Genomic DNA, 24,465 nt, shown 5'->3' with positions numbered 1-24,465 from the left:
TGTAATTCCCCCAGTCAGAAGTGGGCAGTGTATGCACCAGGTGATGTATTGAGTTGTGTGGTTCTTTGATCATTGGAGGTGTTTTCTTTGTGGTGTGGGAGGTGCACATCCAGAGTACTCCTCTGCTCTCTATATATGTATATCTTTTTGATCTCTTGCAGGACATCCAGTGTACCTTATCTTATATCAGTTATTGCTTGTTTATTAATCAGTATTATAGTTTGCTCAGTTATTGATTTATGCCTTTAGATTATAAGTTTGCTACATATATTTGAATATGTTCAATCATATTATTGATATGTTAGAGTCTGCTATGTTAGGTGCATTTGGCTTACTGTGTGATGCTATTTACTAATAAATACATCCCAGATATACCAATTCGTCTTTTCCTTGTAGCAGGAGGTGTGGACTCTTCTTGGCCAAGTATTCTGTTGTAGAAGGATGGGTGAATTCCCTTCTAGCAGGTAATTGTGTTATAGGAAGTTGGCGCTACTCCTCACAAGTGATGCGCAAATTATTGTTTTCTTGCCTTGCCTTTGGGGGAGTGTTGAAAGTTTGCCCACCTTAGGAAGTGCAAAGGTGCAGTATATTTGCCTCCCAGGTGGGAGTGCAGGGATTGGGTGTGGCTTATTGGTGAGAAGCTACATTCAAAACAAATGCAAAGCTCTGTTTTGGCTTCTTATTATTTACATTGCAATTCGAAGTCCCAATATGGGCGGAGTTATATGGTAACAAGTCCACACAGCTGCCGGGACTTTCAACATACGCCAGTGAACAAGGGCATGGAGCCCGAAACGTTTGGCGTCTTGCCGGAAATGCTTCTTCGCATTTTGCCTACTGCCTGCAAATAAAGAAGGTGATACTTACTTTCGTGTTGGCGTCTCTATGCAGGGCAACTTGTGATGTTTGGATATATATAAATATATATATTGATTTTCATTCATCAACTTTATTTCGATCATAAAAGTGCACAGCACGAGGGAGGAGCCTAGCACGCATCCAAGATGGCCGCGTAGGTGCGAGGCTCCCGAGGACCTCCGCAACCTCCTACGTTTATCCTGTCTTCATCCTGAATCGGTTGAGGGGACTGTGTCGGTGAACCTGAGCCGAGGTGGTACCCGTTTTCCGTTTTTGAATCGGACCCCGGGGGCCGGGGTGAGCATCGACTGAAGTTTGCGGCCTTCTTCTCTCCTGACCCCGGACTCGAGTTTGGGGGTGACCCAGTGGCGAAGCGAATAACAACGGCGGGCCGGGCCTGGTGAGTCGCGTACCCCACACTTTCACTTTCGCTTTTGAGTCCCCTTGCCGTCATCGCGAGTGGGATTACGGCGCTTCTTTGTGTGGTGGTGGCCTCGCTGGGGGACCCTGCCTGCCTGCCTGCGGGGACCCGCTCCGCCTTCCTGAGGTGACCCCCGGGGCTCACGGCCTTGATTGCTTGCTCTCCACTGCGTGACTGGTGAGGGTGCGAGATACGCGACGATGGCCACGAAGCAGGATGGAGATCGGCTGAAGGCCAAATCGACCCGGCGTGGCACCGCACCTCAAGTCAACATTATGGATCGCTACACCCTCCCGAAGGGGTCTCCCGGCGGATCGCACAAGTCTTCCGAGTGTCCCCCGGATGCCCCGAATTTGCCTACGGATCTGACTTTGCAGGACGTCATGGGCGCCATTGCTGAGATGAAGACCTCAGTAGGCCAACAATTCGACACCTTGGCGCACAAACTCGATGCGGTCCTCATCGATGTCAACCTTGTTAGAGCAGATCTATCTAAGACAAATGACCGGGTTGACTCCTTGGCCCATACCGCGTCGGGCCTCACGACTGAGGTAGCGGCCCTTCAGACGGAGGTGCGCCGGCTCCGGCAGGCAAGTGCGCTCACGGATCGGCGCCTGGAGGACTCCGAGAGCAGGGCCCGGAGGAATAACATTCGCATTATCGGAGTGCCCGAGGGACGGGAGGACTCGCGGCGGATCTCTTTGTGGAGGACCTGATTTCTACCCATCTCCAGCCTCGAGGACTGAGTAAATTCTTCGCGGTGGAGAGGGCCCATAGAGTTCCTGGCGGCAGACCGAAGGTCGGAGCGCCTCCGCGGCCTCTTCTTGCCCGTATCTTCAACTTTCGGGATAGGGATGCGATTTTGCAAGCTTCCAGACTGCAAGGGCCGCTTAAGCTGGAGAACATGGAGGTGAACTTTTATCCTGATTTCACGCAGGCGGTCCAGAAGCAGAGATTGAGTTTCATGGGCGTCAAGCGGCGGCTTCGAGACATGAACTTAAAATACGCCATGCTTTTCCCGGCCAGGCTGCGTGTGGAGGCTGATGGTCGCACTCACTTTTTTGACCGTCCTGAGGTGGCCGGGGACTGGTTGGACACTTTGTCTGGGGGACATGATCGGGATGGGATGGGGGCGGCGGGAGGAGAGTGCCCACCGGACCGGGTATGAGGTATTGACACTGGGGCTCATTCCTGATGATGCCACCTTTCGGCCAGGCTTAGGGTCTCTTGACTGTTGTGTCTTGTTTCCCCTCCGTCGGAGGTGGTGCTGTGTCTCGAGGGGGTTCTCTTTCCTCCTCTAGGGGGTCTTTGTAGTTTAGTTTACACAGGGGCGACAGGCACACTGCAAGTTGGGGGGGCTGTTTGGGCTCATGCAGGGGTGCAGGGAGGGGGGAGTTTTGTTTGGGATGTTGGGTTGGGGTTGGGTATTGTTTATTTGTACCACAAGGCAGAAGTATTGTTGTGCTATCGCTAAAGTGCTCTCTGGGGGGGAGATTGATCGGTTTTGGCTATGATGGGGGGTAGGGGACTGAGCCTTTTGTCCTGGAATGTCAATGGACTGGGGGACAGGATAAAACGGGGAGTGGTCCTGCAGTTCTTAAAACGAATTTCACCCGATATAGTATTTCTGCAGGAAACACACCTCATTGGAAACTCCTTTCGTGCCATGAACAGACGGGGCTATCGCCTTGCAGCCCACTCGGGCTTCACATCTGGTTCGAGGGGTGTGGGCATTATGGTTAAAACCTCGCTCCCGTTGGAGGTTGATGAGGTGCTCCATGATGATAGGGGACGATATACGGCTCTGGTGGGTAGATTGGAGGGTAAAGTGATTGTTTTGGTTCCTGTTTATGTCCCGCCAGGGTTGCAGACAACTACTTTTGCTGATTTGGGGCGCCTTCTTCTTGGCCTGCCGGAGGGGATTCTAGTGGTTGGGGGGGATTTTAACGCTGTAATTTCCGGAACTAAGGATCGTCACCCTCCCAGGGATCTCCCCCGTGCCCAAGCTTGGTTATCTGGCCTCCTGGATACCCTGGGGCTGGTGGATTGTTGGCGGCTGAAACACCCTACGCAGATACAATACACCTTTCATTCCGGGGCTCATGGTAGTCTTTCGAGGCTTGATTATGTTCTGATGCCAGCAGCACAGGCAGGGAGGGTCGGGGAGGTACGACATCTGGCTCGGGGTATTTCAGATCACTCCCCGCTCCTGTTGCACTTCGACATTGTCCCGAGGGGGGAGGGGAGGGTGGTCCCGATTAATTCCTGGTACCTGCGTGACCCCACAATTCGCGCTGATTTGTTTAAATCTCTTGAGCGATATTTTGAAGACAATATGGGATCTGTGTCGTCTGCGGTTTCTTTGTGGGAGGCGTTTAAGACGGTACTCCGGGGGGAGGCCCTGTCCCTCATTTCCCATTCCCGGAGGCGCGAGCGGGAGGAGGTGACCCGTATCGAATCTGAAATAACTGAGTTGGAGGGTGATCTGGAGTGTGGGGTAACGGATGATAAACTGCATGCTCTCCAACTCAAACAGGCGGACTACAAGGCCCTAGTCACGGAGGCAGCCAGGGTCCTGAGTAGAGAGCAACAGGGGCGACTGTATGATGTGGGTGATAAGGCTGGTAAATTGATTGCGTGGCTGGATAAAAAGGAGAGAGCGAGTCGAGTTGTCCCGTCGATTGAGAGACTGGATGGTGTGTGTGTCACTGAGCCGGAGGAAATTGTTGAATGTTTCGCTGAGTATTTCCGTGGGGTGTATTCCCCGGTATCTTCCTGCTCGGAAGAGGATTCCCATGACCTGCTCAAAGACATTGCGCTGCCTTCCCTTTCGGAGGAGGATAAATTGTAGTTGGACGCGGCCCCGACATCTGAGGAGATTGCCCTCGCCATACGTTCGGTCGCCTCTGGCAAGGCCATGGGTCCTAATGGCCTTCCCATTGAATTGTACAAATTACGACCGGATACGCTGGCTCCGCATCTCCGCGCTATGTTCCTCGCGGCCCGGTCGGCGGGTTCCCTCCCGCTGGACCAGCGTCTTGCCACTATTGTGGTTATTCATAAGGAGGGGAGGCCGCGGGATCGGGTCACGTCTTACAGGCCCATTTCGCTGTTGAATGCGGAGCCGAAAAGTCTCGCCAAGGTGCTGGCTAATCGGCTGGTTGGCGTGGTGTGCGATCTGATCCACCAGGACCAGTCCGGCTTTATCCCTCATCGCAACACCGCGCTTAACTTGCGGCGTCTGCACGGGGTGCTCGCGAGGGTCCCGTTCATACGAGAGCCAGCCATTTTGGCGTCCTTGGACGCCACTATGGCGTTCAACACGCTTGAGTGGCCATATATTTGGGCGACGCTGGCTAAGTTTGGGTTTGGCCCGGGATTCATTGGCTGGGTGAAACTGTTGTATTCCGGACCGCTGGCGCAGGTGGCGGTGAATGGTAGAGTATCGGCGCCGTTTGAACTGGGCAGGGGCACGCGGCAGGGCTGCCCGCTGTCGCCGCTCCTTTTTGCGCTTGCCTTGGAGCCCCTGGCGGAGTGGCTGCGGTGGCACCCTTCGATTCGTGGTCTCCGATGGACTCCCGAGTATGAGGATCGCGTATCCCTTTACGCGGACGATATTCTTTTGTACCTTGCTTCCCCGCGCAAATCACTGATTGTATTAGTGGATGTGTTGCGTTCATTCGGCTGCAACTCCGGCTTAGTTATCAACTGGGCTAAATCCTGTGTGTATGTCCTCTCGGGGGAGGCTCCTATCCTTCCGCGGGGTTGTCCTATCCAGGTTGCTCCGCAGGGATTTAGGTACCTGGGTATCTTTATTACCCTGGACGCTGCGGCCCGATATAAACAGAACTTACTCCCCCCCCCTCCAGCGCCTGAAGGAGGATGTGGCGCGTTGGAGGCGCTTGCCGCTTTCGCCGCTCGGCCGTGCGGCACTGTTTAAGATGATGTCGTTGCCACGTTTCTTATACGCTTTACAAAACACGATGGACGTCGTCCCGGCGCGCTACTTTCGGGAGGTGGAGGGTCTGCAGCGCCACCTGTTTTGGGATGGGAGGCCGCGTATCGCCCTCGCGAAGCTGACGCTCCTGTTGTATGACGGGGGGGTCGCCCTCCCTGACATCAAACGGTATTACTGGGCCTCCCAGCTGGCTGCGATAAACCACGGCCTTTATGGGCCCGCCCTTAACCCGGCTTTTGAAATGGACAAACTGTTACTGCCGGGTGGTGACTATAATCGTGCGCTTTACTCTACATCGCTCGACGCACGTTTGACGGGCCCTACGCGGGTCGCGGTACGGGTGTGGCACGCGGCAAACTTGGCTATGGGGTGGAAGGATCGGTTGACCCGGGCGACGCCACTGTATGCATCTGAGCGACTGGGCTGCTTGTGGACCTCGAAAGGCTTTGAGAAGTGGGACATGATAGGCATCAGCAGGGTGGGCGATCTCTGGACGAGGGGGGGATTCAAAACGTTCGATGTGCTGCAGAAGGAATTCCAGTTGCAGGACAGGGAGTACTTCCGATATGTACAGGTTCGTCACGCGCTGTGTTCTGTATTCCCGGATGTTGCCTCCATCCCGGAGTGCTCCCCTCTGGAAGATAGAGTGCTAGATGGGCATGTACCGGATGGCACTATCTCATTGATTTATAAAAAGCTCATCAATGATCGCTCCGGACTGCTGACTGGCCTTCGTGAGGCATGGGTCGCCGATGGATTGGAGCTGGATGACGAGGACTGGGTGTCTGCGGTGGCCTCCCCGAAAGAGGTGGCCATACCGGCCCGCCTTCGCTTCGTCCAGCTCAAAATACTCCACAGGGTCTATGTTTCGGGGACGGGTCTGATGCGTATGGGATATGCCGTGGATGGACTGTGTAAGCGTGGGTGTGGTTTGTTAGGGACCTTTATCCATATTTTGTGGGAATGCCCGGAGGTGGCACGATGCTGGCGTGGTGTACATGCGGTGTTGCAAGCGGTCACGCATGTGGCGCTGTTTCCCGAGGCTAGGAGATGTCTGCTAAATGTGTGGGAGCCGACTGATTATACGGTGCCGCAGACGTGGTGGGTGACTCTGGGATATATGGTGGCCAAGCTTGACATAGCACAATTGTGGGGCTCCCAGAGGTCACCAACGGTTTCGGTGTGGAAGGACAACATGGATTGGTGTATGTTTCGGGAGAAGGTAGTGTATGTGGCGAGAGGTAAGCCTGGGAAATGGGTGAAGGTGTGGGGCCCCTGGATCTCCTATCGTGGCGGGATTTGTACCCCGCCGCTGACGCCTGACTTGGCAGTGGCCCAGTCTCCCTAGTCTGCTTGTCACCTTGGTTCTGGGCATTGTGTCTACTTTGTTTCTGTCCCGGCCTGTCCCCCCCCCCCCTATTCCTGTGGATCGGTAGGGTCCTCCCCAGGGGAGCTCATAATGCTGCTTTGACTTTTGCTGCCTTGTGGATTTGTTTGTGGTTTCTTATAAAAAATGGAACCGCCATTTGGGGGGTCCGGCCGGTGTGGCCGCCAACGCTTCCCTCGACTTCTGGGACCTTTTATCATTTGCCGCTTGTGTTTAATGACTGTATTTTATGCTCTCACTGTTTGCTAGCGGCCGGCCTGAAGGTTGTAGGCCCATCTTTGTATATCTTTTGCATTCTGTAATAAAGGTTTCAAAAAAAAAAAAAAAGTGCACAGCACATTACTGATAAAATATAAAAGAGTTATCATCAATTACATTATTACCATAAAATTATGTTTAAGATCCACAGCTCTGCCGTTGAAACAGCACAGCTCCCAATCCTTTGGGGCTAGTGTCCACCACCAGTTCAGACTCCTTCTTTGGGTCAAAGCCTGCTAAGGTAATTGTGGTAGACAGCACATCTTTGGTGTTCTCAACTGTTAGTTCTTGCTTATCGCCCCACACTGAGATTTAGTGCGCCTAATCAAAAGTGCATGCCAGTATCTAGACAGGCCAAAGACCACTACTCTGCGTGTATCGGTCATCAAGATTCTTAACACCTCAAGGTAGTGGCCCGGTCCGACTAGTTTACAGAGTGGGATTATCTATTTTTTTCTTGAAGATTTATAATATGGATAAAAGAATTGCAAATGCACAATGGTTTCTGAACTGGCATTACACGTGGGACAAAGTTCATTATTAAGAACATTATGTCACCACTTTATACAAAACTGCTTTGTGGGGAGGGTCTTGAAAAGAAACTGAAAAAATAACTTACGTGCCAATGGGGGGGACAATTTCATCTATAGTGTCCTCAAAACAGGAGACAGATTTAAAATGTAAAAATTCAGAAGTCAGGCGACCCTCGGTTTTTAACAAGGCTTTTCTTGATATAGCTTCCCAGAACCTTTCTTTCAGCCTCACTCTTGGTGTGGTGGCGTGGCCAGACTTTCTGGGTTTGACCAAAACCCCACCATCCCAAGCCTCCCCAGTAACTCTCTTAATGATCTAAACCAGGGGATCGGCGATATTGATGGTTACCTCAGGATCTCGATTAAAGGCTCCCGGTAAGACACAAGCTCATCCACAGACCACAACATGTGTCAGAACATTAAAAGTTTATAGTTTAATTTATGTGCTAGCTGTCTGTGTGCAAGGTCCAAGTATAGGGGCACCAACAGGGTGCTGGAAGGTAAGTCTACCAAAGATCTAAGAAAACGATTCTCAATTGTAGACAAGCAGTTGGTAATGCCAATGCCCCACAGCTCAGCTCCGTAAAGTGCCCCTCCTAATACCATAGTATTGTAAATTTCCAGGGCTGGCGCAAGCTGTCTAGACAGTGTTTTCCTGTGTATTTTGGTGATAGGAGCAGTCTGATGTATTAATTGCCTCTTGTCTTTCTCAATATGTGAAGCCCAGTTAATTGTTGGTGTCAAATGGATGCCTAAATAATCAAAAGCATCGACCTGCTCCAGCTTGCTATTTCCAATCAACATTAGTATTTGTTTGATTGGCCAATCCTTCTTTGAAAATCATATAATTAGTATTGGACTCATTTAGCACCAACCCTTGTTCGTCACAAAACTTAATAAAATCTTTAAAAGCTGCTGTAGTCCCTGAGGATATTCGGAGATTAAAAGCGTGTCGTCGGCAAAAAGAAGAGCAGGGACTCTTTTTACACTGATTTTTGGGGCATTACACACATCCCAGTCTAAAAAAAATCGACAACACCATTAATAAAAAGAGTAAAAAGTGTGGGGGTTAGAACACATCCCTGCCTTACTCCACAATGAACTGGGAAGGGATCTGTGACTTTACATTCATCCAACACAGCACAGGTGAGGTGGGGGAGAACAATAATCTGATTAAAACATCTAGAAGATTCCTCAGAATACCCTGTTCCTTTAAAATTCTCCAAAGACTTGCACGCGGGACTAGGTCGAAAAAAAAATATATATATATATATATATATATATATATATATATATATATATATATATATATATATATATATATATATATATATATTTTTTTTTTTTTTTTTTTTCATGCTCAGGCTTGGTTTTCCGTCAACATGGGAAGCACTCGGGCATCGTTGCAGGGCTCCAAGCATCAGCCCCATTAATAGGTACGGGAACACCAGCCAACCGACTTCATTAACAGTCCTTCTGCCAAAACGCCCGACGCATTTCGAAAATCTTTCTTCTTCAGGGGCATGGTTTCAGGGAACACTTGTATTCACTTCCCAACTCCTTTTGTGCACATAGTGACGTGCCCTTAGATGGTCGGCTCTAATGAGACTCCGCTGTGCCTTGTGGGAGTTGTAGTGTGACCGGACAGTGTAGCGTCCATTGCAAGTGCACAACATATACTGTAATTGTTCAAAGCTCACAGATGAGCCTCAGTTGGCGGGAGTTCACTAAATCCAGCAGCGGTGTCCCACATCTGGGGCTTTTATGGGATAATTGCCCCCGTGGCCCCCAAGTTACCGGGGTGGTGCTTCCCGGCGGCACGGACGCCGCCTCATATTCATGCTCAGGCTTGGTTTTCCGTCAACACGGGAAGCACTCGGGCATTGTTGCAGGGCTCCAAGCATCAGCCCCATTAATAGGTACGGGAACACCAGCCAACCGACTTCATTAACAGTCCTTCTGCCAAAACGCCCGACGCGTTTCGAAAATCTTTCTTCTTCAGGGGCATGGTTTCAGGGAACACTTGTATTCACTTCCCAACTCCTTTTGTGCACATAGTGACGTGCCCTTAGATGGGCGGCTCTAATGAGACTCCGCTGTGCCTTGTGGGAGTTGTAGTGTGACCGGACAGTGTAGCGTCCATTGCAAGTGCACAACACTGATGCTTGGAGCCCTGCAACGATGCCCGAGTGCTTCCCGTGTTGACGGAAAACCAAGCCTGAGCATGAATATATATATATATATATATATATATATATATATATATATATATTACCTACTGGCGGTCGCCAGTAGGTAGATATAGTTAGGACCCTGTTTCCATAGGAAATCCGCAACATTCTATTTGGAATAACTTTGGCGCCGGTCGACGAATCCTCGCGAAATTTTCAAAATAGGTGGGGCGCTACGCTCCGCTCCTACCCTGAAAGTCTCGGGGGGATTCGTCAAGCAGGGGCCGAGAAAAAAGGGGGGTCCCAAAACGCGTTTTCCCCATGCATTTTTCCATAGGACCTTTAGACACAGCTACAGCCCGAACGGCTGAATAGAATTACTTGAAATTTGGCAGAGAGGTAGCCATAAGGTCAAGGAAGTGCCTTTTGCAGGTCTGGTGTAAATCTGTTCAGTATTTCCTGAGAAAATAGCATTTAAAAGCATATATATATGTGGGCGGAGCCTAACCACACATCTCATCCTGAGATCTGATTGGCTGTCAGCACTTCATCCAAGAAGTGTTGGCAGCCATCTTGGGACCAATATACATGATAGCACCTCATTAAAAAGCATTGCAGTTAATAGAAGGTTTTAAGACTTTAGTTACATTATAAATCATTTGTTGATGGTACCATACTCATTTTAGGAATTGTGGTATGTTCTAAGGTGATTTCACCATGTGAAAAAGCCTTCTTCTGGGATATCATGATTGAGAGAAAAATATTTTCTCATGCTTTTACCACAGAGGTTTGGAAGGTGATCTATAGGCTAAACTGAGAGCTTATTTTCTGTAAATTCACATTATCTTTCTCAGTCATGTGAGAATGAAGTCTGACATTCTCAGTAAAACATGTACATCCAACAAGGGCAGAGACTGTCAGTTGATTCCTTTGTGTTCTACTGCAGCTTCCCAGAGTGTTCCAAAGAACTACTAGAGCACTAACAGTCCTACTTATGATAAACGTATGGCACACCTGAAGCCATCTTGGTTGGAATAAAGTGGTAACTCTTAAAACATTTAATTTAAAAAGGAACAAAACGAGGGGGTTCATTTTGCCATAGAAAGTATGATTAGTGCTGCAGAAAGAAAAATTAGGGCACATTTTGAGTGACTTCTCAAATCCTCTTCTATTTCATTAAAAAATTCTGACATGCAGACTGAAACATGCACTTTCGATACCAGCAGACTTCCCTGGTGAGCAGTAGCCTTACTACAGTGATCTAATAAGCAACTAGAGTGCTAACATTCTGAATTTATGGCAAATGTGTGACACATCTGAATGCCTTCTTGATGGAATCAAAGTAAAAAACTGAAAGTATTTCCTACTGAGGAGACTGCAGTAAATGAGGAAATTAGGAAACTTCATAACAAATAAGTCTCCCAAGATGGCCACCAGAGACAAAAGAGCCCAAATGTAGCCCAAATATCACCCAGATGTAGCCCAAGTATAGCCCAATGACAGAATGTCCCAGAATGTTCTTAAAAACAACTAGAGCGCTTACTGTCTTCATTATGACAAAAGTAAGGCACACCTGAAGCCATCTTGATTGGAATAAACTGGTAACACTTAAAACATTTAATTTAAAAAGGAACACAATGAGGAGGTTCATTTTGCCATAGAAATTATGATTAATGCTGAAGAAAGAAAATGAGGGCACATTTTGAGTGACTTCTCAAATCCTCTTCTATTTCATTAAAAAATTCTGACATGCAGACTGAAACATGCACTTTTAATACCAGGAGCAGACTTCCATGGTGCAGTAGTTTTACTACAGTGATCTAATGAGCAACTAGAGTGCTAACATTCAGAATTTATGGCAAATGTGTGACATATCTGAATACCTTCATGATTGAATCAAAGTAAAAAACTGAAAGCATTTCCTACTGAGGAGACTGCAGTACATGAGGAAATTAGGAAACTTCATAACAAATAAATCTCCCAAGATGGCCACCGGAGACAAAAGAGCCCAAATGTAGCCCAAAATCACCCAGATGTAGCCCAAATATAGCCCAATAACAGAAGTGTGCAAAACACTTATTATTTTGTGTTTTTGCAGTGTTATATAGTGCAGACTTGTCAGGTATTGGAGTGCTTTACATGAGCATTGGTTACATCACACAAGAACAAATTCATTTTGGTTGTAGACATGGGGAGACTAAGTGATTTGACCAGAATCACAGAATGTCGAGCTGAAGCAGAAACTTCAACCTGGTTCCCCAGTTGCAAAGTCTGCAGTTCTGGAAGTAACACCACATCCTCTCCCCTAAGTGCAACATTTAATCAAGTGGTCAACTGGATAAAAAAACATAAAGATAACAAATAATTTAAAAGTGCTTTGTCGCTATTTGAAAACTCAGAAAATATGTCCTTATTTTAGTCTTTTAGAGCACTAACCATAATTTTGATGCCAATAAGACCCTCTCATATATGTAATTTCTAAAGGAAATGCTCTAGGTATTACAGTTTTGATTACATCAAGATGATGTCAGGCGTTCCACACTTTTGTAATAAATATAGAATGTTAGCAATCTAGTTGTTTATTAGGATACTGTTGAGAGGCAGAGGCCAGGGGCACGGACTCTGAAAATTGAAGGCAGGTAGGAGGGTGCAAAGGCAACAATTTAACCACACTGAGCAGGCAGGAAGGGCCGTGGAAGCACAACAGACTATGGAGGGCAGTGGAAAGGGGGGCAGGGGCAACAAACCAACAATACAGGACTTGCAAGAGAGGCTGTTGGAGGGAAGATCTATTACGGGTCAAGGAAGCTAGGGGCGGTCCCCAGATCCCCGGGAGCCACCACAGAACTGAGCAGGAGAGTGAGTCAGGGACAAAAGGGGCACCTTAATTTGAGCCGGGGTGCCTAGGAATGCTTGCTCCAAAAATGAAGAAAACAGACATATGAGACATGGAATTGGAGGCAGAATACAATGGCAGTTTAATGAGAAGATGCAACTTCAAAGAAACCGCAGAATAGAGACATAAAGTACAAAATACAGAATCCAGATAATCATACAGCTGTCATAATATTCTCTGTATCTCAATTAATGTACTGACAGAGAGAGAGAGAAAACACATCTATAAATGCATCATGAGAAACAAGTTACACCAAGGAAAATGTTACCTAGGAACACTCACGTTTACTCTTAGAGCAAGCATTCCTGCAATTACAATACAAAATCTTTTAAATGCAAAAGTAAAGAGAACAATGGTTAAACATAACATGACATTTCATATAGGTAAAATAGAATAAGATACTTCAAGCAAAGCAGAGCAAGACATTTTAAGCAAAGGAAGACAAGAGCTCCCAGCTCTTGGGGAAAACCTGCACTGCCTGTTAACCTACATACAGACGGCGAGGTAGTCCGTCGATATCTGTGGGTGCTCCCTTTTTATATCATTTTGTGGGCTCCTTTGCACGCTACATCTACCTACGTATGCTACCCAAAAGCTTCGTCTGCAGATTTTACCAGACATTTCGTCATTTACCCACTTAATGCTGACAATGGACTGGGTGAAAAGGTCAGTCTCTCAGGCCAATCGCTTATCGTAAGTTCCATAGAGCAAGCAGAAAATAATGGGTATTGTACGGGAATTCAATATATTCATGTATAAAATCTCCTCAGTTCTCCTAACTTGACGCTCTGCGGTTGCCACTTCCTTAAAAGCGGGAAACCTGCCCAGGAAGCAAGTACCAGTCCAGGATGCAGCCTACTGTATGTCGACAGCTTCAGGGGGATGTTGAACTTTGATACCGAGCACGGAGCACTCGGGTAGGGTGGGGGCTACTAGTTTGGATCAGAAGGCCTCGCAGACCTGCCTTCAGACTGCTATACACTAAAATTGCAGAGCTATGGTCAATTTAACAAAGAGGCCTACATATTGAACAGAAGGGCCTACACAGGGGTTTTATGCTGGCTGAGTGGTAAGGATGTCTCAGGATAATTATATAGCAACACAGGACCCGCTGGTCAATTTAATACGGCCTACAAATGCAGCTGGCAGGGCAAGGACAAGGGTCTCATACTTCAGGTGTGGACAGAACGGGCCAGGGGCCCCCTGTGATACAAAATCTACCCTCCTTCAAGGCTGTGGCAATGTAATAGACCATTGTGGGCAGAAGGAAGAGGCAATGGTAGTACAACCATACATGCCAACAGACCCGATTCAGCCAGGAAACGTCCAATGTTTTTAAGCTCAGATGGGCTTTATTTGATCTGTCTCCTGTCTACAATATCCTCTTTTTCAATGTAACTCAAAGGGGAAAATCAATACCCCAGTTTTTTTTCAAAATCTCCCTCTTACCAAGTTCAAAATGTTCGCAAGTATGGTACATTGGATCATGGAAGGAAATGGGATAGGGACATGGACTTGGATAACAGAGGACAGGAGGGACATGGAGAGGTGCACCAAACTGACCCTGCAGGGCAGGCATCAGGGTTTGCAGCAGCACAATACACCACACAGGGCATGCAGGACGGGAGTGCAGCACAACAATCCATAGAAAGCAAGAGGGAGGGGACAGGACCATGCACATGGACAACAGAGAACAGAGGGGCAAGAGGCAATGGTAGCTAGCTGACCATAATGGACAGACAGGAGAGAAAGCTGCAGTATAACAGACCATAAAGGGCAGGAGGGACGGATCAGGGGCATTACAATGGAACAGACAAGCCAGGAGGGAGGGAGTAGGGCTGGGGGCAAGGGGGCAGGGCAGGAGCAGCAAGATAGCCATGGAGGTCAGGCAGGATGGGCACTAGAAGCAAGACACACCATGAAGAGCAACAGTGAGACTGTGATGGCATACACACAGACCATGGAGGGAAGGTGGGAGGGGGTCAGGGGCAGCTAACTGACCACACAGGGAAGGTGGGAGGGGCCATGGCAGCACAGAAGACCATGCATGGCAAGTGGGAGGGTTAGTGGCAGCACAATGGCTATGATGGGCAAGAAGGAGGGTGGAGGGGCATGCACAAAGGACGATGGAGGATAGAAGGAAGGGTCAGGACCTGTGCACAGACAAGAAAGTTCAGGGGAAGGGACCTCACAACAGACCACACGGGGCAGGCAGGAGGAGCAGTTGCAGCACAACAGACCAGGGAGGGCAGAAGGGTGTGGCAGTACAATGGACCATGTAGGACAGGAGGAAGAGGATAGGGGCATGGCATGTGGACAGGCAGGGTGGAGGTGGCAGGGACAGGTTACAGTCATCTGACAATGCTAGGCAGGTGGGAGGGGAGTGGCAGCTCAACAGAACACTCAGAGTAGATAGGAGTGGCAGGTCCATGGGACATGGTGGGCAAAAAGGATGGAGCAGGGGCATGCACAAAGACATCGGAGGGCAGGGGGAAGGAGAATAGGGGCAGCAAGCTAAGCACAGAGTTTAAGCAGGAGGTCAATGATGGGGCATAGAATTGGGCAATGGAGGGCAGGAGGAGTGGACTGGTACATCATACTAAATTGAGGGCAGTGGCAGCACATCAGACCATGCATGGCAGGAGGGAGGAGGCTAGTCCATGGATTCACACAACAGAGGATAGGGAGGAAGGGGATGGGGCAGCAAGCTAACTGTTCAGAGAAGGCGGGTATTAGGAACTTTATTGTTTTTAAAACATTGTGTCTGTGCGAACTACTTAAAATATGAACAAGTATGCAGCATAATCTCACTTTTATTCAGGAAGAAGAGGACGTTTGTGACTGTGACTCCGGGCTCACTTGGCAGAAACACCCCCTGACCCTCCACCCCCTATCGCAAAATGTAATGCCCGTGAAAAGGGTAGGTGAACACAGTGTTATATAGAACATAGTCCTGAGAGCACGATTGAAAATGAAAACTAGATATAGTGTATGGTATAAACTATGCACCAAAAAGTGTGATATAAGATGAACCGGGCGTGAAATATAATATGCAATACATTGTGCGCAATGACAGATTCATGGGAGAGCGCGAGATAGCACAGGCACTAGCGCGTGCTATGCGATATGCGCCTTGGAGTGTAATATGCACAGGGCAGTGTTGTGTAACCTAACTAGTCTCTAAAGTTGTAATATAAAATATGTGCTGGGGAGTGTAACGTTGCATATGCACTGTGACAAAGATATGGATCCCAGATTGTAATATGTATGGCATAGCACTGTGCGTTATAACATAGGCATCGAGAAAGGCACGTTAGATGGGGCAATATAACCCGTGCGAAGACAAGTGTGGCATGACATATTCACGGGGTGGTGTTACAGTGCACATGGGCTAGAGAGTGTCATAGCATATGCACTAGCTAGTGGAATACAACACAGAGGTGTGTGGCACTCGGCAGGCAATGGTGGGTGTAACACAGCATTGGGCTCTGTCAGGAGCACGCTGTGACTCTCAAGTGATGTTCGTCCCCTTTCCAGAGAGTAAAATAAAAAGTATTACACATCCGGCAGTGGATGTGTGTTTTATTAACCGTGAGGGGGGTTTCTTGCATAGTTTTGGTCGAATTTTTGTCGAATCCCCTTTGAATGGCTTGGTGTGCATGTGTATTGTATTAAATGTGCCCGTCAATAGCTACCAATGTTTGTATAAATAAACGACAAGGGTGTCTACTAGGATTAGGCACGGTAGGGCATCAGACATGTCAGAGCTTCACTAGTGGTGTAAATACATTCCACGTGGATTCATTGCATGCATAGTCGCCTTTTAATGAATATCACGCAAATCGTCATGGTGATAGGTACGTACGGTTTGTCCAGCATGTCCTAGGTGTGTCTATAAATATATATTTTTTTAAAATAATAAAAAACAGTGGCCGGCCCTGGGGATTGGGGTCAAAAAAATATAATTAGGAGACTGGCCCTGGGGGATGGGGTCATCAGGGCCAATAAATTAGAATAAGAAGGGGAACCAAACAGCCCCCCTTCTTAAAAAACTAAAATAAATAAAAGACTGGCATCGTGCCGGACGCCATGCCCCCTCCATGCAGCACTCTGCAAACGCGCCCCCAACAGGCATCTCCAGTATGCGCCAGGGAGCTGCGCTGCAGCCAGGTGTTCTGAGGCCAAGCCCCTTTTTACACCTCTCTGCAACGCAGCTCTGTGGCGCTTACTGGAGGTACCTAGTGGTCTAGTTTGACCCTAGGGACCCTTAGGATTCAGGGGGACTTAATCTCTCAACTTAGAACAGCCACAGGGCGCGTTTACACAGTGGTGAAGGGAGGGGACGGGGCCTGAGGTGACGTGTGCAAACACGCACTATGGCACGTTTTAAATTGGGGATATAATTTCCCTTCAATACTGAGGGCCCCTGGGGGCTAACTAGCCCACCAAGTGCTTCCAGTAAGCGCCACTGAGCTGCATTGCAGAGAGGTGGTCCAGGCCGTGCCACTTTTTACACCTCTCTGCAACGCAGCTCTGTGGCACTTACTGGAGGTACCTAGTGGGCTAGTTGGACCCTAGGGACCCTCAGGATTCAAATGAACTTAATCTCCCAACTAAAAATGGACACAGGGCGTGTTTACACAGTGGTGAAGGGAGGGGACGAGGCCTGAGTTAACGTGTGCAAAAACGCCCTGTGGCCTGTTTTAAGAGGTAGTTTTAATCCCCATGCCCTATTATACACTAGGGGCTTACAGAGGAGGTCATGCTAATCACAGGGGGACCCCAACGCATAATGTTCCCTAGTGTATGTAGGTGTTTTCACTGTATTCTAAGTGTCTTTTAACATAGCACTGGCTCTAGGACTGGTTAGTCAGACTCAGTTACCACCAGTATCCGTCTGAAAAAGTTGAGGGTACAGGATGATTTTGCAACAAGGCTTCTTTCTGCTCTTCTTTTTGTTCTTTCTGCACGTTATCCTTCTTCCTGCACTTATCTTCGTATTTGAGGACTTCTGTTGCTTCTTTCTGCACTTCTTTTGTTTCTTTCTGTGCATTTTTTCTTCTTTCTTCACATGTCCTATCTCTGTAGGCATAGTTAGAAATTAGCATTTAAAAAACCTTTGAAATTCACAGAAAAAACCATAGGTTTCAGGCACGTTATAGTTAGGAATTAGCATTTAAAAAACCTCAGAAATTCACTGAAAAAACCATAGGTTTCAGGGGTGTTATAGTTAGCTGGACTTTTCACTTGTACAAAACCATTGAAATTCCCCCGTTATAGTTAGTTCAGCTAACTATAACTCGCGCGCCCGCAATGCACTGCTGATGACGTCACATATTACATCACTCATGACATGGTCAGTGACATCACTCATGACATCACTGATGACATCTCAAATGACATCACTGATGACATCACTGATGACATCATCCTTGTGATAGAGTGGCAGACCTCCTCTTCCCCTAATATAACCTTTGATACACACATTCAAAAATAGAAATTAAAATTTTAAAAACAATGGACATACCAATACCAGTTACAACAACCTATACAGTAATTCTAAGATCCACATACACATCCACTCATTCACCAACAGTCCTATACAGTCACTCATACATGTACTCACTCATCATATGTACTCATACACCTATACATCCTGTTACACAATGCCACTCATCCATAGAGGTACTCACACACATAGTCACTCATGCTAATAAAGAATCAAACATACATTTACTTGCATATACAGTTATACACACACCACCACACTTACTTCTACGGAAACTTACACATACTTAGTCTTTTAAACAATCACTTATAGAAACACATACTTATTCATATAGGAACTCTTTCAGTCTCTCACTGTCACATATACTCGCTTATATACACCAATAGTCACATATACTAGTTTAAAACATATGTAGTTACTCATAAAGACACTATTGAGACAGTCATTCACTCACTAACACACCCATACACTCACTCATCCACCCATAGAGTCCTGCACACATGCTGTCTTCAACACATACAAAGAGTGAGTCATTCATTCATGCACCTATGCACTACGTAATACCCCCACCGAACCATGCAGACACTCAGACTGATACTCATAAAACCAACTAATAACCTATATAAACACCCATGTAGCTACTCACCAACCCATGCAGCCACTTATACACAAAGTGAGAGACTGATACAGATATTTCCATATTTAAACATTACTCACTAAGCCATGTATTCACTATGAAACACTTAATCAGTCAGTTACACAATCAATTTTTCAAAAACAAATCATCCATTTAGACACTTATATACCCATTTATTCTTCCATCGACCTTGAGATATACATATATAAAACATATTTAATTTTCAGAAACACACACATTCACTGGATGATGTCATCAGTGATGTCATCAGTGATGTCATTTGAGATGTCATCAGTGATGTCATGAGTGATGTCACTGACCATGTCATGAGTGATGTAATATGTGACGTCATCAGCAGTGCATTGCGGGCGCGCGAGTTATAGTTAGCTGAACTAACTATAACGGGGGAATTTCAATGGTTTTGTACAAGTGAAAAGTCCAGCTAACTATAACACCCCTGAAACCTATGGTTTTTTCAGTGAATATATATATATATATATATATATATATATATATATATATATTCACTTAAAAAACCATAGGTTTTACACGTTATAGTTAGCTGGACATTTCACTCGTAAAAAACCAATGAAATTCCCCCGTTATAGTTAGTGCAGGCAACTATAACTCACGCGACCGCAATCCTCTGCTGATGACGTCAGATATTACATCACTGTATTTAGACACTTATTTACCCATGTCTTCTTCCATTAATCTTTAGCTATACATATATTACAAATATTTATTTTTCAGAAAGACACATATGTCATCAGTGATGTAATATCTGACGTCATCAGCAGAGGATTGCGGTCGCGGCCGCGATTTAAAAAAAAAATTGTTTTTTTCTCCCTTGGGGGTCCTTCTGTGACCCCCTGACCAAGGTTAGGGGGTCAGGAACTGTCCACCCTGCCCCCTTTTCACGTTCTCCACCTTTGTTTTTCAACCCTCAGACTGCGAGAGACAAAATGGCGGCCGACACTTCCTGGTTTCGAACGATTCGAATGTTTACCGACATCTAACAACCAATCAGAATTGCGCTCGCGCACGGTGCGCGCGTATAGATATGGATATGGTTTTAAATGCTATTTTCTCAGGAAAACAGATTTACACGAGACCTTCAAAAGGCACTTCCTTGACCTTATGGCTACCTCTTTGCCAAATTTCACGTAATTCTGTTCAGCCGTTCGGGCTGTACCTTCGACTAAAGGTCCTATGGAAAAATGCATGGGGAAACGCGTTTTGGGACCCCCCCCTTTTTCTCGGCCCCCGCTTGACGAATCACCCCGAGACTTTCAGGATAGGAGCTGAACGGAGCGCCCCATTTGTTTTGAAAATTTCGCGAGGATTTGTCAACCGGCGCCAAAGTTATTCAAAATAGAATTTTTACTAGGTTGTAACTATAACTATCTATCTATCTATGTATATATATTCACTCATGATTTTTTTTTTTTTTTATTTATTATTATTAGGTTATGCTTTCTTTCCTTTTCTTCCCAATCAAAACTGGGCAAACCCTTAAAAAAAATTTTTTAATAGTTCACTTCCTTTTTTTCCCTATAAAAGAAGTTCTATTGCTTGGTCTAGTTGCTTTGCATTTGTTCAGGAATCATTGCTCGCACACTGGGCTCTTTGGACTTCGTGTCTCTTCAGTTGATGCCATTATTTCTTTGTTACTCTTCCGTTGCTTGGCCTGGTCAGCTGGAAGGTTTTTCTGGTCTCCAGTTTTTCTCCTTCCTGTTGGGTTATTTTCTGGGCACTTCCGTATGTCCTGTTTCAATCTGGAGTTCGTTACCGCCTCTGGAATTGGATGGCCATATCTTCAAACGAAGATTCTGCAATCATTGCCCAGAAGACCAGCTCTGGACAGCTAAAAGACGCCAGCTTCTGGTAGTTTGAAATTATTGTTTAAGACCAGAAAAAATACCTTTTATGTACGTGGAGCACTCCAAGAGGCACCATTTTTATTTTGCCCTGAGCACTGAAAATCCTTGCTGTGTTTTAGCATACAATTGACTGACACGTGGCTGTATATAGCTAGTCTTACACTTAGGCTTAGGAATTTACTTTTCTATTCCGTGCAAATAACTAAACACAAATTAAATTCTATTACCTTCAGCCAGAACTGAGAGAGGGTACACTGGAATCCATATGGTGTGGTTGAGCCATGTCAAACTTGGAAACTCCATTTCCATCAATAAAAGCATATTGTAAGGGTATCTGTGTGAAGAAAAAACAAGTGATGTGAGGCACAGTTGTTTTCAATCCAAACTTGAAAAAACATACTAAATGAATATATGCAGTTTTGTAAGCATCTTGATTTGATGAACATGTGGACTGAGTTCTACTTCTTTGAGGGGACTGGAATACAGACAATGTAATAGTAACTGTTACTGATGACTTTGTACTAAGAACTTACCGGGATCCAAGTCAGCATACCCCTCCATTTAATCTGTTGTTGAGATTATGAAAAAGAGCGAGAAGTAGGATGTCAGCCGGGTCACTTTCTTCACCCATGGACATTGCCACTATTTGCACACAACAGAGTCCACCTCCCTGCGTGAGAGCCGTGTTAAATGAATAGCTCTCTTGCAGGGTCAGCCACAGCTAGAACATGCACATTTGTAAAGCGCACGTTCACCCGTAGGCACCTTGGCACTGAAGAACCGATGGTCATTGTTACCCAACTCAGTGGTACTCATTTGATTGACCCCAGATGGATGAAAGGCTGAGTGGATTCGCTGGGATTTGAACCTGTGACTATGAGGTCGAACACAGGCCCCTGCAGTGGACGCATTAGTCTAGTTGGCCACCAGCTATCATAGTCAGGAAGAACACGAGAAGTGTCGTTTCAGTCAGACCATTTACCGTCGCAGAGAGCTGACATACATGCACATGTAGTCTCTGAGAACCAAGCCAACTTTTTACTCTAGTTTTAAAGAGAGAACGTTTCTGGGGGATATTGGGTCATTGAAACATTTTTACGACAGCTGCAGGGTATTTTAGCAGCAGATTTAGACATTTATGAGCTGATATCATGCATGAAACGGTCCGCAGAACGCAAGTGAACTTGCATTTTATTTTTTCCAAATGCAAGTGTTGCACAGGTAGCTAACTTTAGGTGCATGCATGTTATTTAAATTCCAAAGAAGGAAGCCAGCATTCATCTATACCTCACCTAACAAGTCCAAATTGATTATCTTTTCACATGTGCCTCACAAACTAAGTGGTTTGATTTAAAACTGATTTTAAAACGTACTGTCTGAGTGGACTTGTATCCAATTTTCTGCTACAGCTGAATGGCGCCGGTATGAACACAACCACTGGCATTTTTGTTTTAGTTTATAGCGGGGTTTGTGTTCATATATTGTCTAGAGTTGAGTCTTAATCTGACAACCAACTCCCTCTGTCTCACATAGACCCTAGAATAGAGTGAGGGAGTGGTGGCACTACCATCATTTAAATTATATGCATTATAGTTCGTGGCTGTAGCTGTATGGGATTTTGCTTTGATGGTTCACTTATAGACCCTTATAATGTATATCTAAGCACTCCACTTATGCTTTCAAACCAAGGGACTGATTCGGCCTCTCCTGTTATATCACTCACAGCGCTATATCCTGAAGGCCAAAACAATTGTCCCAGCCTCAGAGGACCAATAAGTGTTACAGGTCCTTGTATTGTGATATTAGAGTCACAATTCATCAGTTACTTTCATCTATTAATGCCACACCACTAATACATACAAATTCTGTTCTAATCAACCAACAATGTAAATAGATACCTGAGAAAACATAAAACCTTTGAGTAGAGGTAGTGGCCGTTCTTTCAGTGGATTATGTCTGCTGGTTTTGGAAATCTAAATGATAAAGTGCCCATTATGCATTGAAACAAATAATGGACCACTGTGTTATTGATACAGTCAATCTGTACGTCACGTTGACGTTTGTGGTTAAAATGACAAGTAAAAATCAAAGCCTACCACTGAAGATGCTGCACCCCTCAGGAGGACATGGAGGTTCTCAACATGCACATCCTTTTGTTTTCCTCTCACTGCCCTGTGTCCTCATGCCCTGCTGCTCTAGCACAATGTGCCACCCTGCTTTGTGGGTGACAAATCAGCCTGGTCCATCGTCTTTGGGCTGCCGCCTCTACCCAAGTGGAAACACCTTCCAGTGGCCAAAATACTCAGCCCGACCTCTGCGTTCCCAAGCGAATGATTTAGAGCTGGAGCTCCTGAGCCTGGCAAGTCTGACTGTGGCACCTCCACTCAGATACCATGCTAAGCAGCATAGCCCTCTTACTCACAGGGGCGTAACTACGACTGGTGCAGCAGGTGCAGTGGCAACGGGGCGCAGAGCCCTGAGGGGGCCCATTGAACCTCAAAATGTCCTGAATTGTAACACTCTATCAGTAGTCACCGGGGCCATTTTCCTTATTTGCACCAGGGTTAATGGCATCCTTGCTATGCTAATGCTTCAGAGCTACAGTAATGCATTAAACAATTACCGCGGTTATGAGATAGGTGTACGAAGGTAGGATCGTTCTGGCATAGATACCCCCACTTTTTGACTGGAGTCAGTGTTTATTTTACTGTAGTTCACTGCGATCCTGCTAATCAGGACCCATTGGCAGTGCTCTCTCCTCTAAATTCTCTGGTATGTTGTACATCCCACAATTGGCATACTGGGGTACCATTATAAGTCCCCAGTATATGGTACTGAGATACCCAGGACATTAGTACACCAGGGGTCTTCTATGGGCTGCAGCATGAATTATACCACCCATTGGAGCCCCTGCAAACTGTGTCTGCAAATCTGCCTTTTCAGTCTGCGTGAAATGGTACTTGCACCTTTCACTCTGGATATAAGCTTTCCCTTATAGGTTAAAAGCGCATGACCGAGAAATAAGTCGCCCCTAAGGTAGGCCCTTCGGTCCAAGGGCAGGGTGCTTGGGTCAAAGTGTGTGGGTACCCCTGCATGAGCAGAGGTATCCCAACAAACATCGGCCTCCATTTTCTAGGCTTGTGTAAGTGCGGGACATCCATTATAAGGTATGTAGTGGACACTGGCAAGTCGAAATGTCCAACTACATAATGGCTGCCCGAACCTGGTCATGTTTGGTATCAATCATGCAACGACACCAATTTCAGTGTTAGTTGCATGATACCATGTACTGGGGGCTCCTTGGAGGACTCCCCAATACCTACCTGTGTAGCCTAAAGGATCTGCCTGCCAGCCTGCGCTGCTGCCAACCATAGACCGTGTTCTGCCACGTGCCGATGAGCTTCACTTAAGCTGGGAAGCTGAACAAAGGATTTCCTGTGAAGGAGAGGTGTGACCACTGCTCCTATAGAATTAGGTAGGGCGGGAGCACTTCTGAGCTCCACCAGACTGCATTGAAGGGCACATTTGGTGCCCTCCATACATAAACCAGTTTTACCCAGTTCAGGAGCCCTTGGCTCCCACTCTGGCATGAAACCACACAAGGGACAGGGGAGTGTCCACCCCCCTGCTCAGCTCCTCCCTAGGGAGATGCCCAGAGCTCCTCCAGGTGTCCACTTGATTCTGCCATGTTGAATCATGGCACCTGGGAGCATCGGACTGGCTAGGACAGCTGATTAGTATCCCTGACCCCCTCAGATAGGTAGGTCACCAGAGAAGAGGTCCTTAACCTTTTTAGGGATACTTAAGGGCTCCCCTGAAGGTGGGTCCTTACATATGTCCCAACAACAACTTTTATATCCGACTGCCTGCTGTCTGATGACTGTCCAAAGACTCTTCTGTTGGTGGACACTGGAACTCTGCTGTTCTTTGAGCCAGGACCAAAGACAAGGCTGC

General features: G+C 46.6%; 1 protein-coding gene across 1 annotated transcript in view; it reads right to left on the bottom strand.

Annotated features, from left to right (window-relative positions):
- Positions 1–24,465, bottom strand: part of HACD4 (3-hydroxyacyl-CoA dehydratase 4) — a 234,004-nt gene that overhangs the window by 58,539 nt on the left and 151,000 nt on the right. The window contains exon 5 of the mRNA XM_085634413.1: positions 20,739–20,845. Within this exon, the coding sequence (XP_085490539.1) occupies positions 20,739–20,845 (107 nt within the window). The remainder of the gene's footprint in view (positions 1–20,738; positions 20,846–24,465) is intronic.

The sequence above is a fragment of the Triturus cristatus genome, chromosome 2_1 (genome assembly GCF_964204655.1).
Source record: "Triturus cristatus chromosome 2_1, aTriCri1.1, whole genome shotgun sequence".
NCBI lineage: Eukaryota > Metazoa > Chordata > Amphibia > Caudata > Salamandridae > Triturus > Triturus cristatus.
This window is presented reverse-complemented; position numbering and strand designations above follow the sequence as displayed.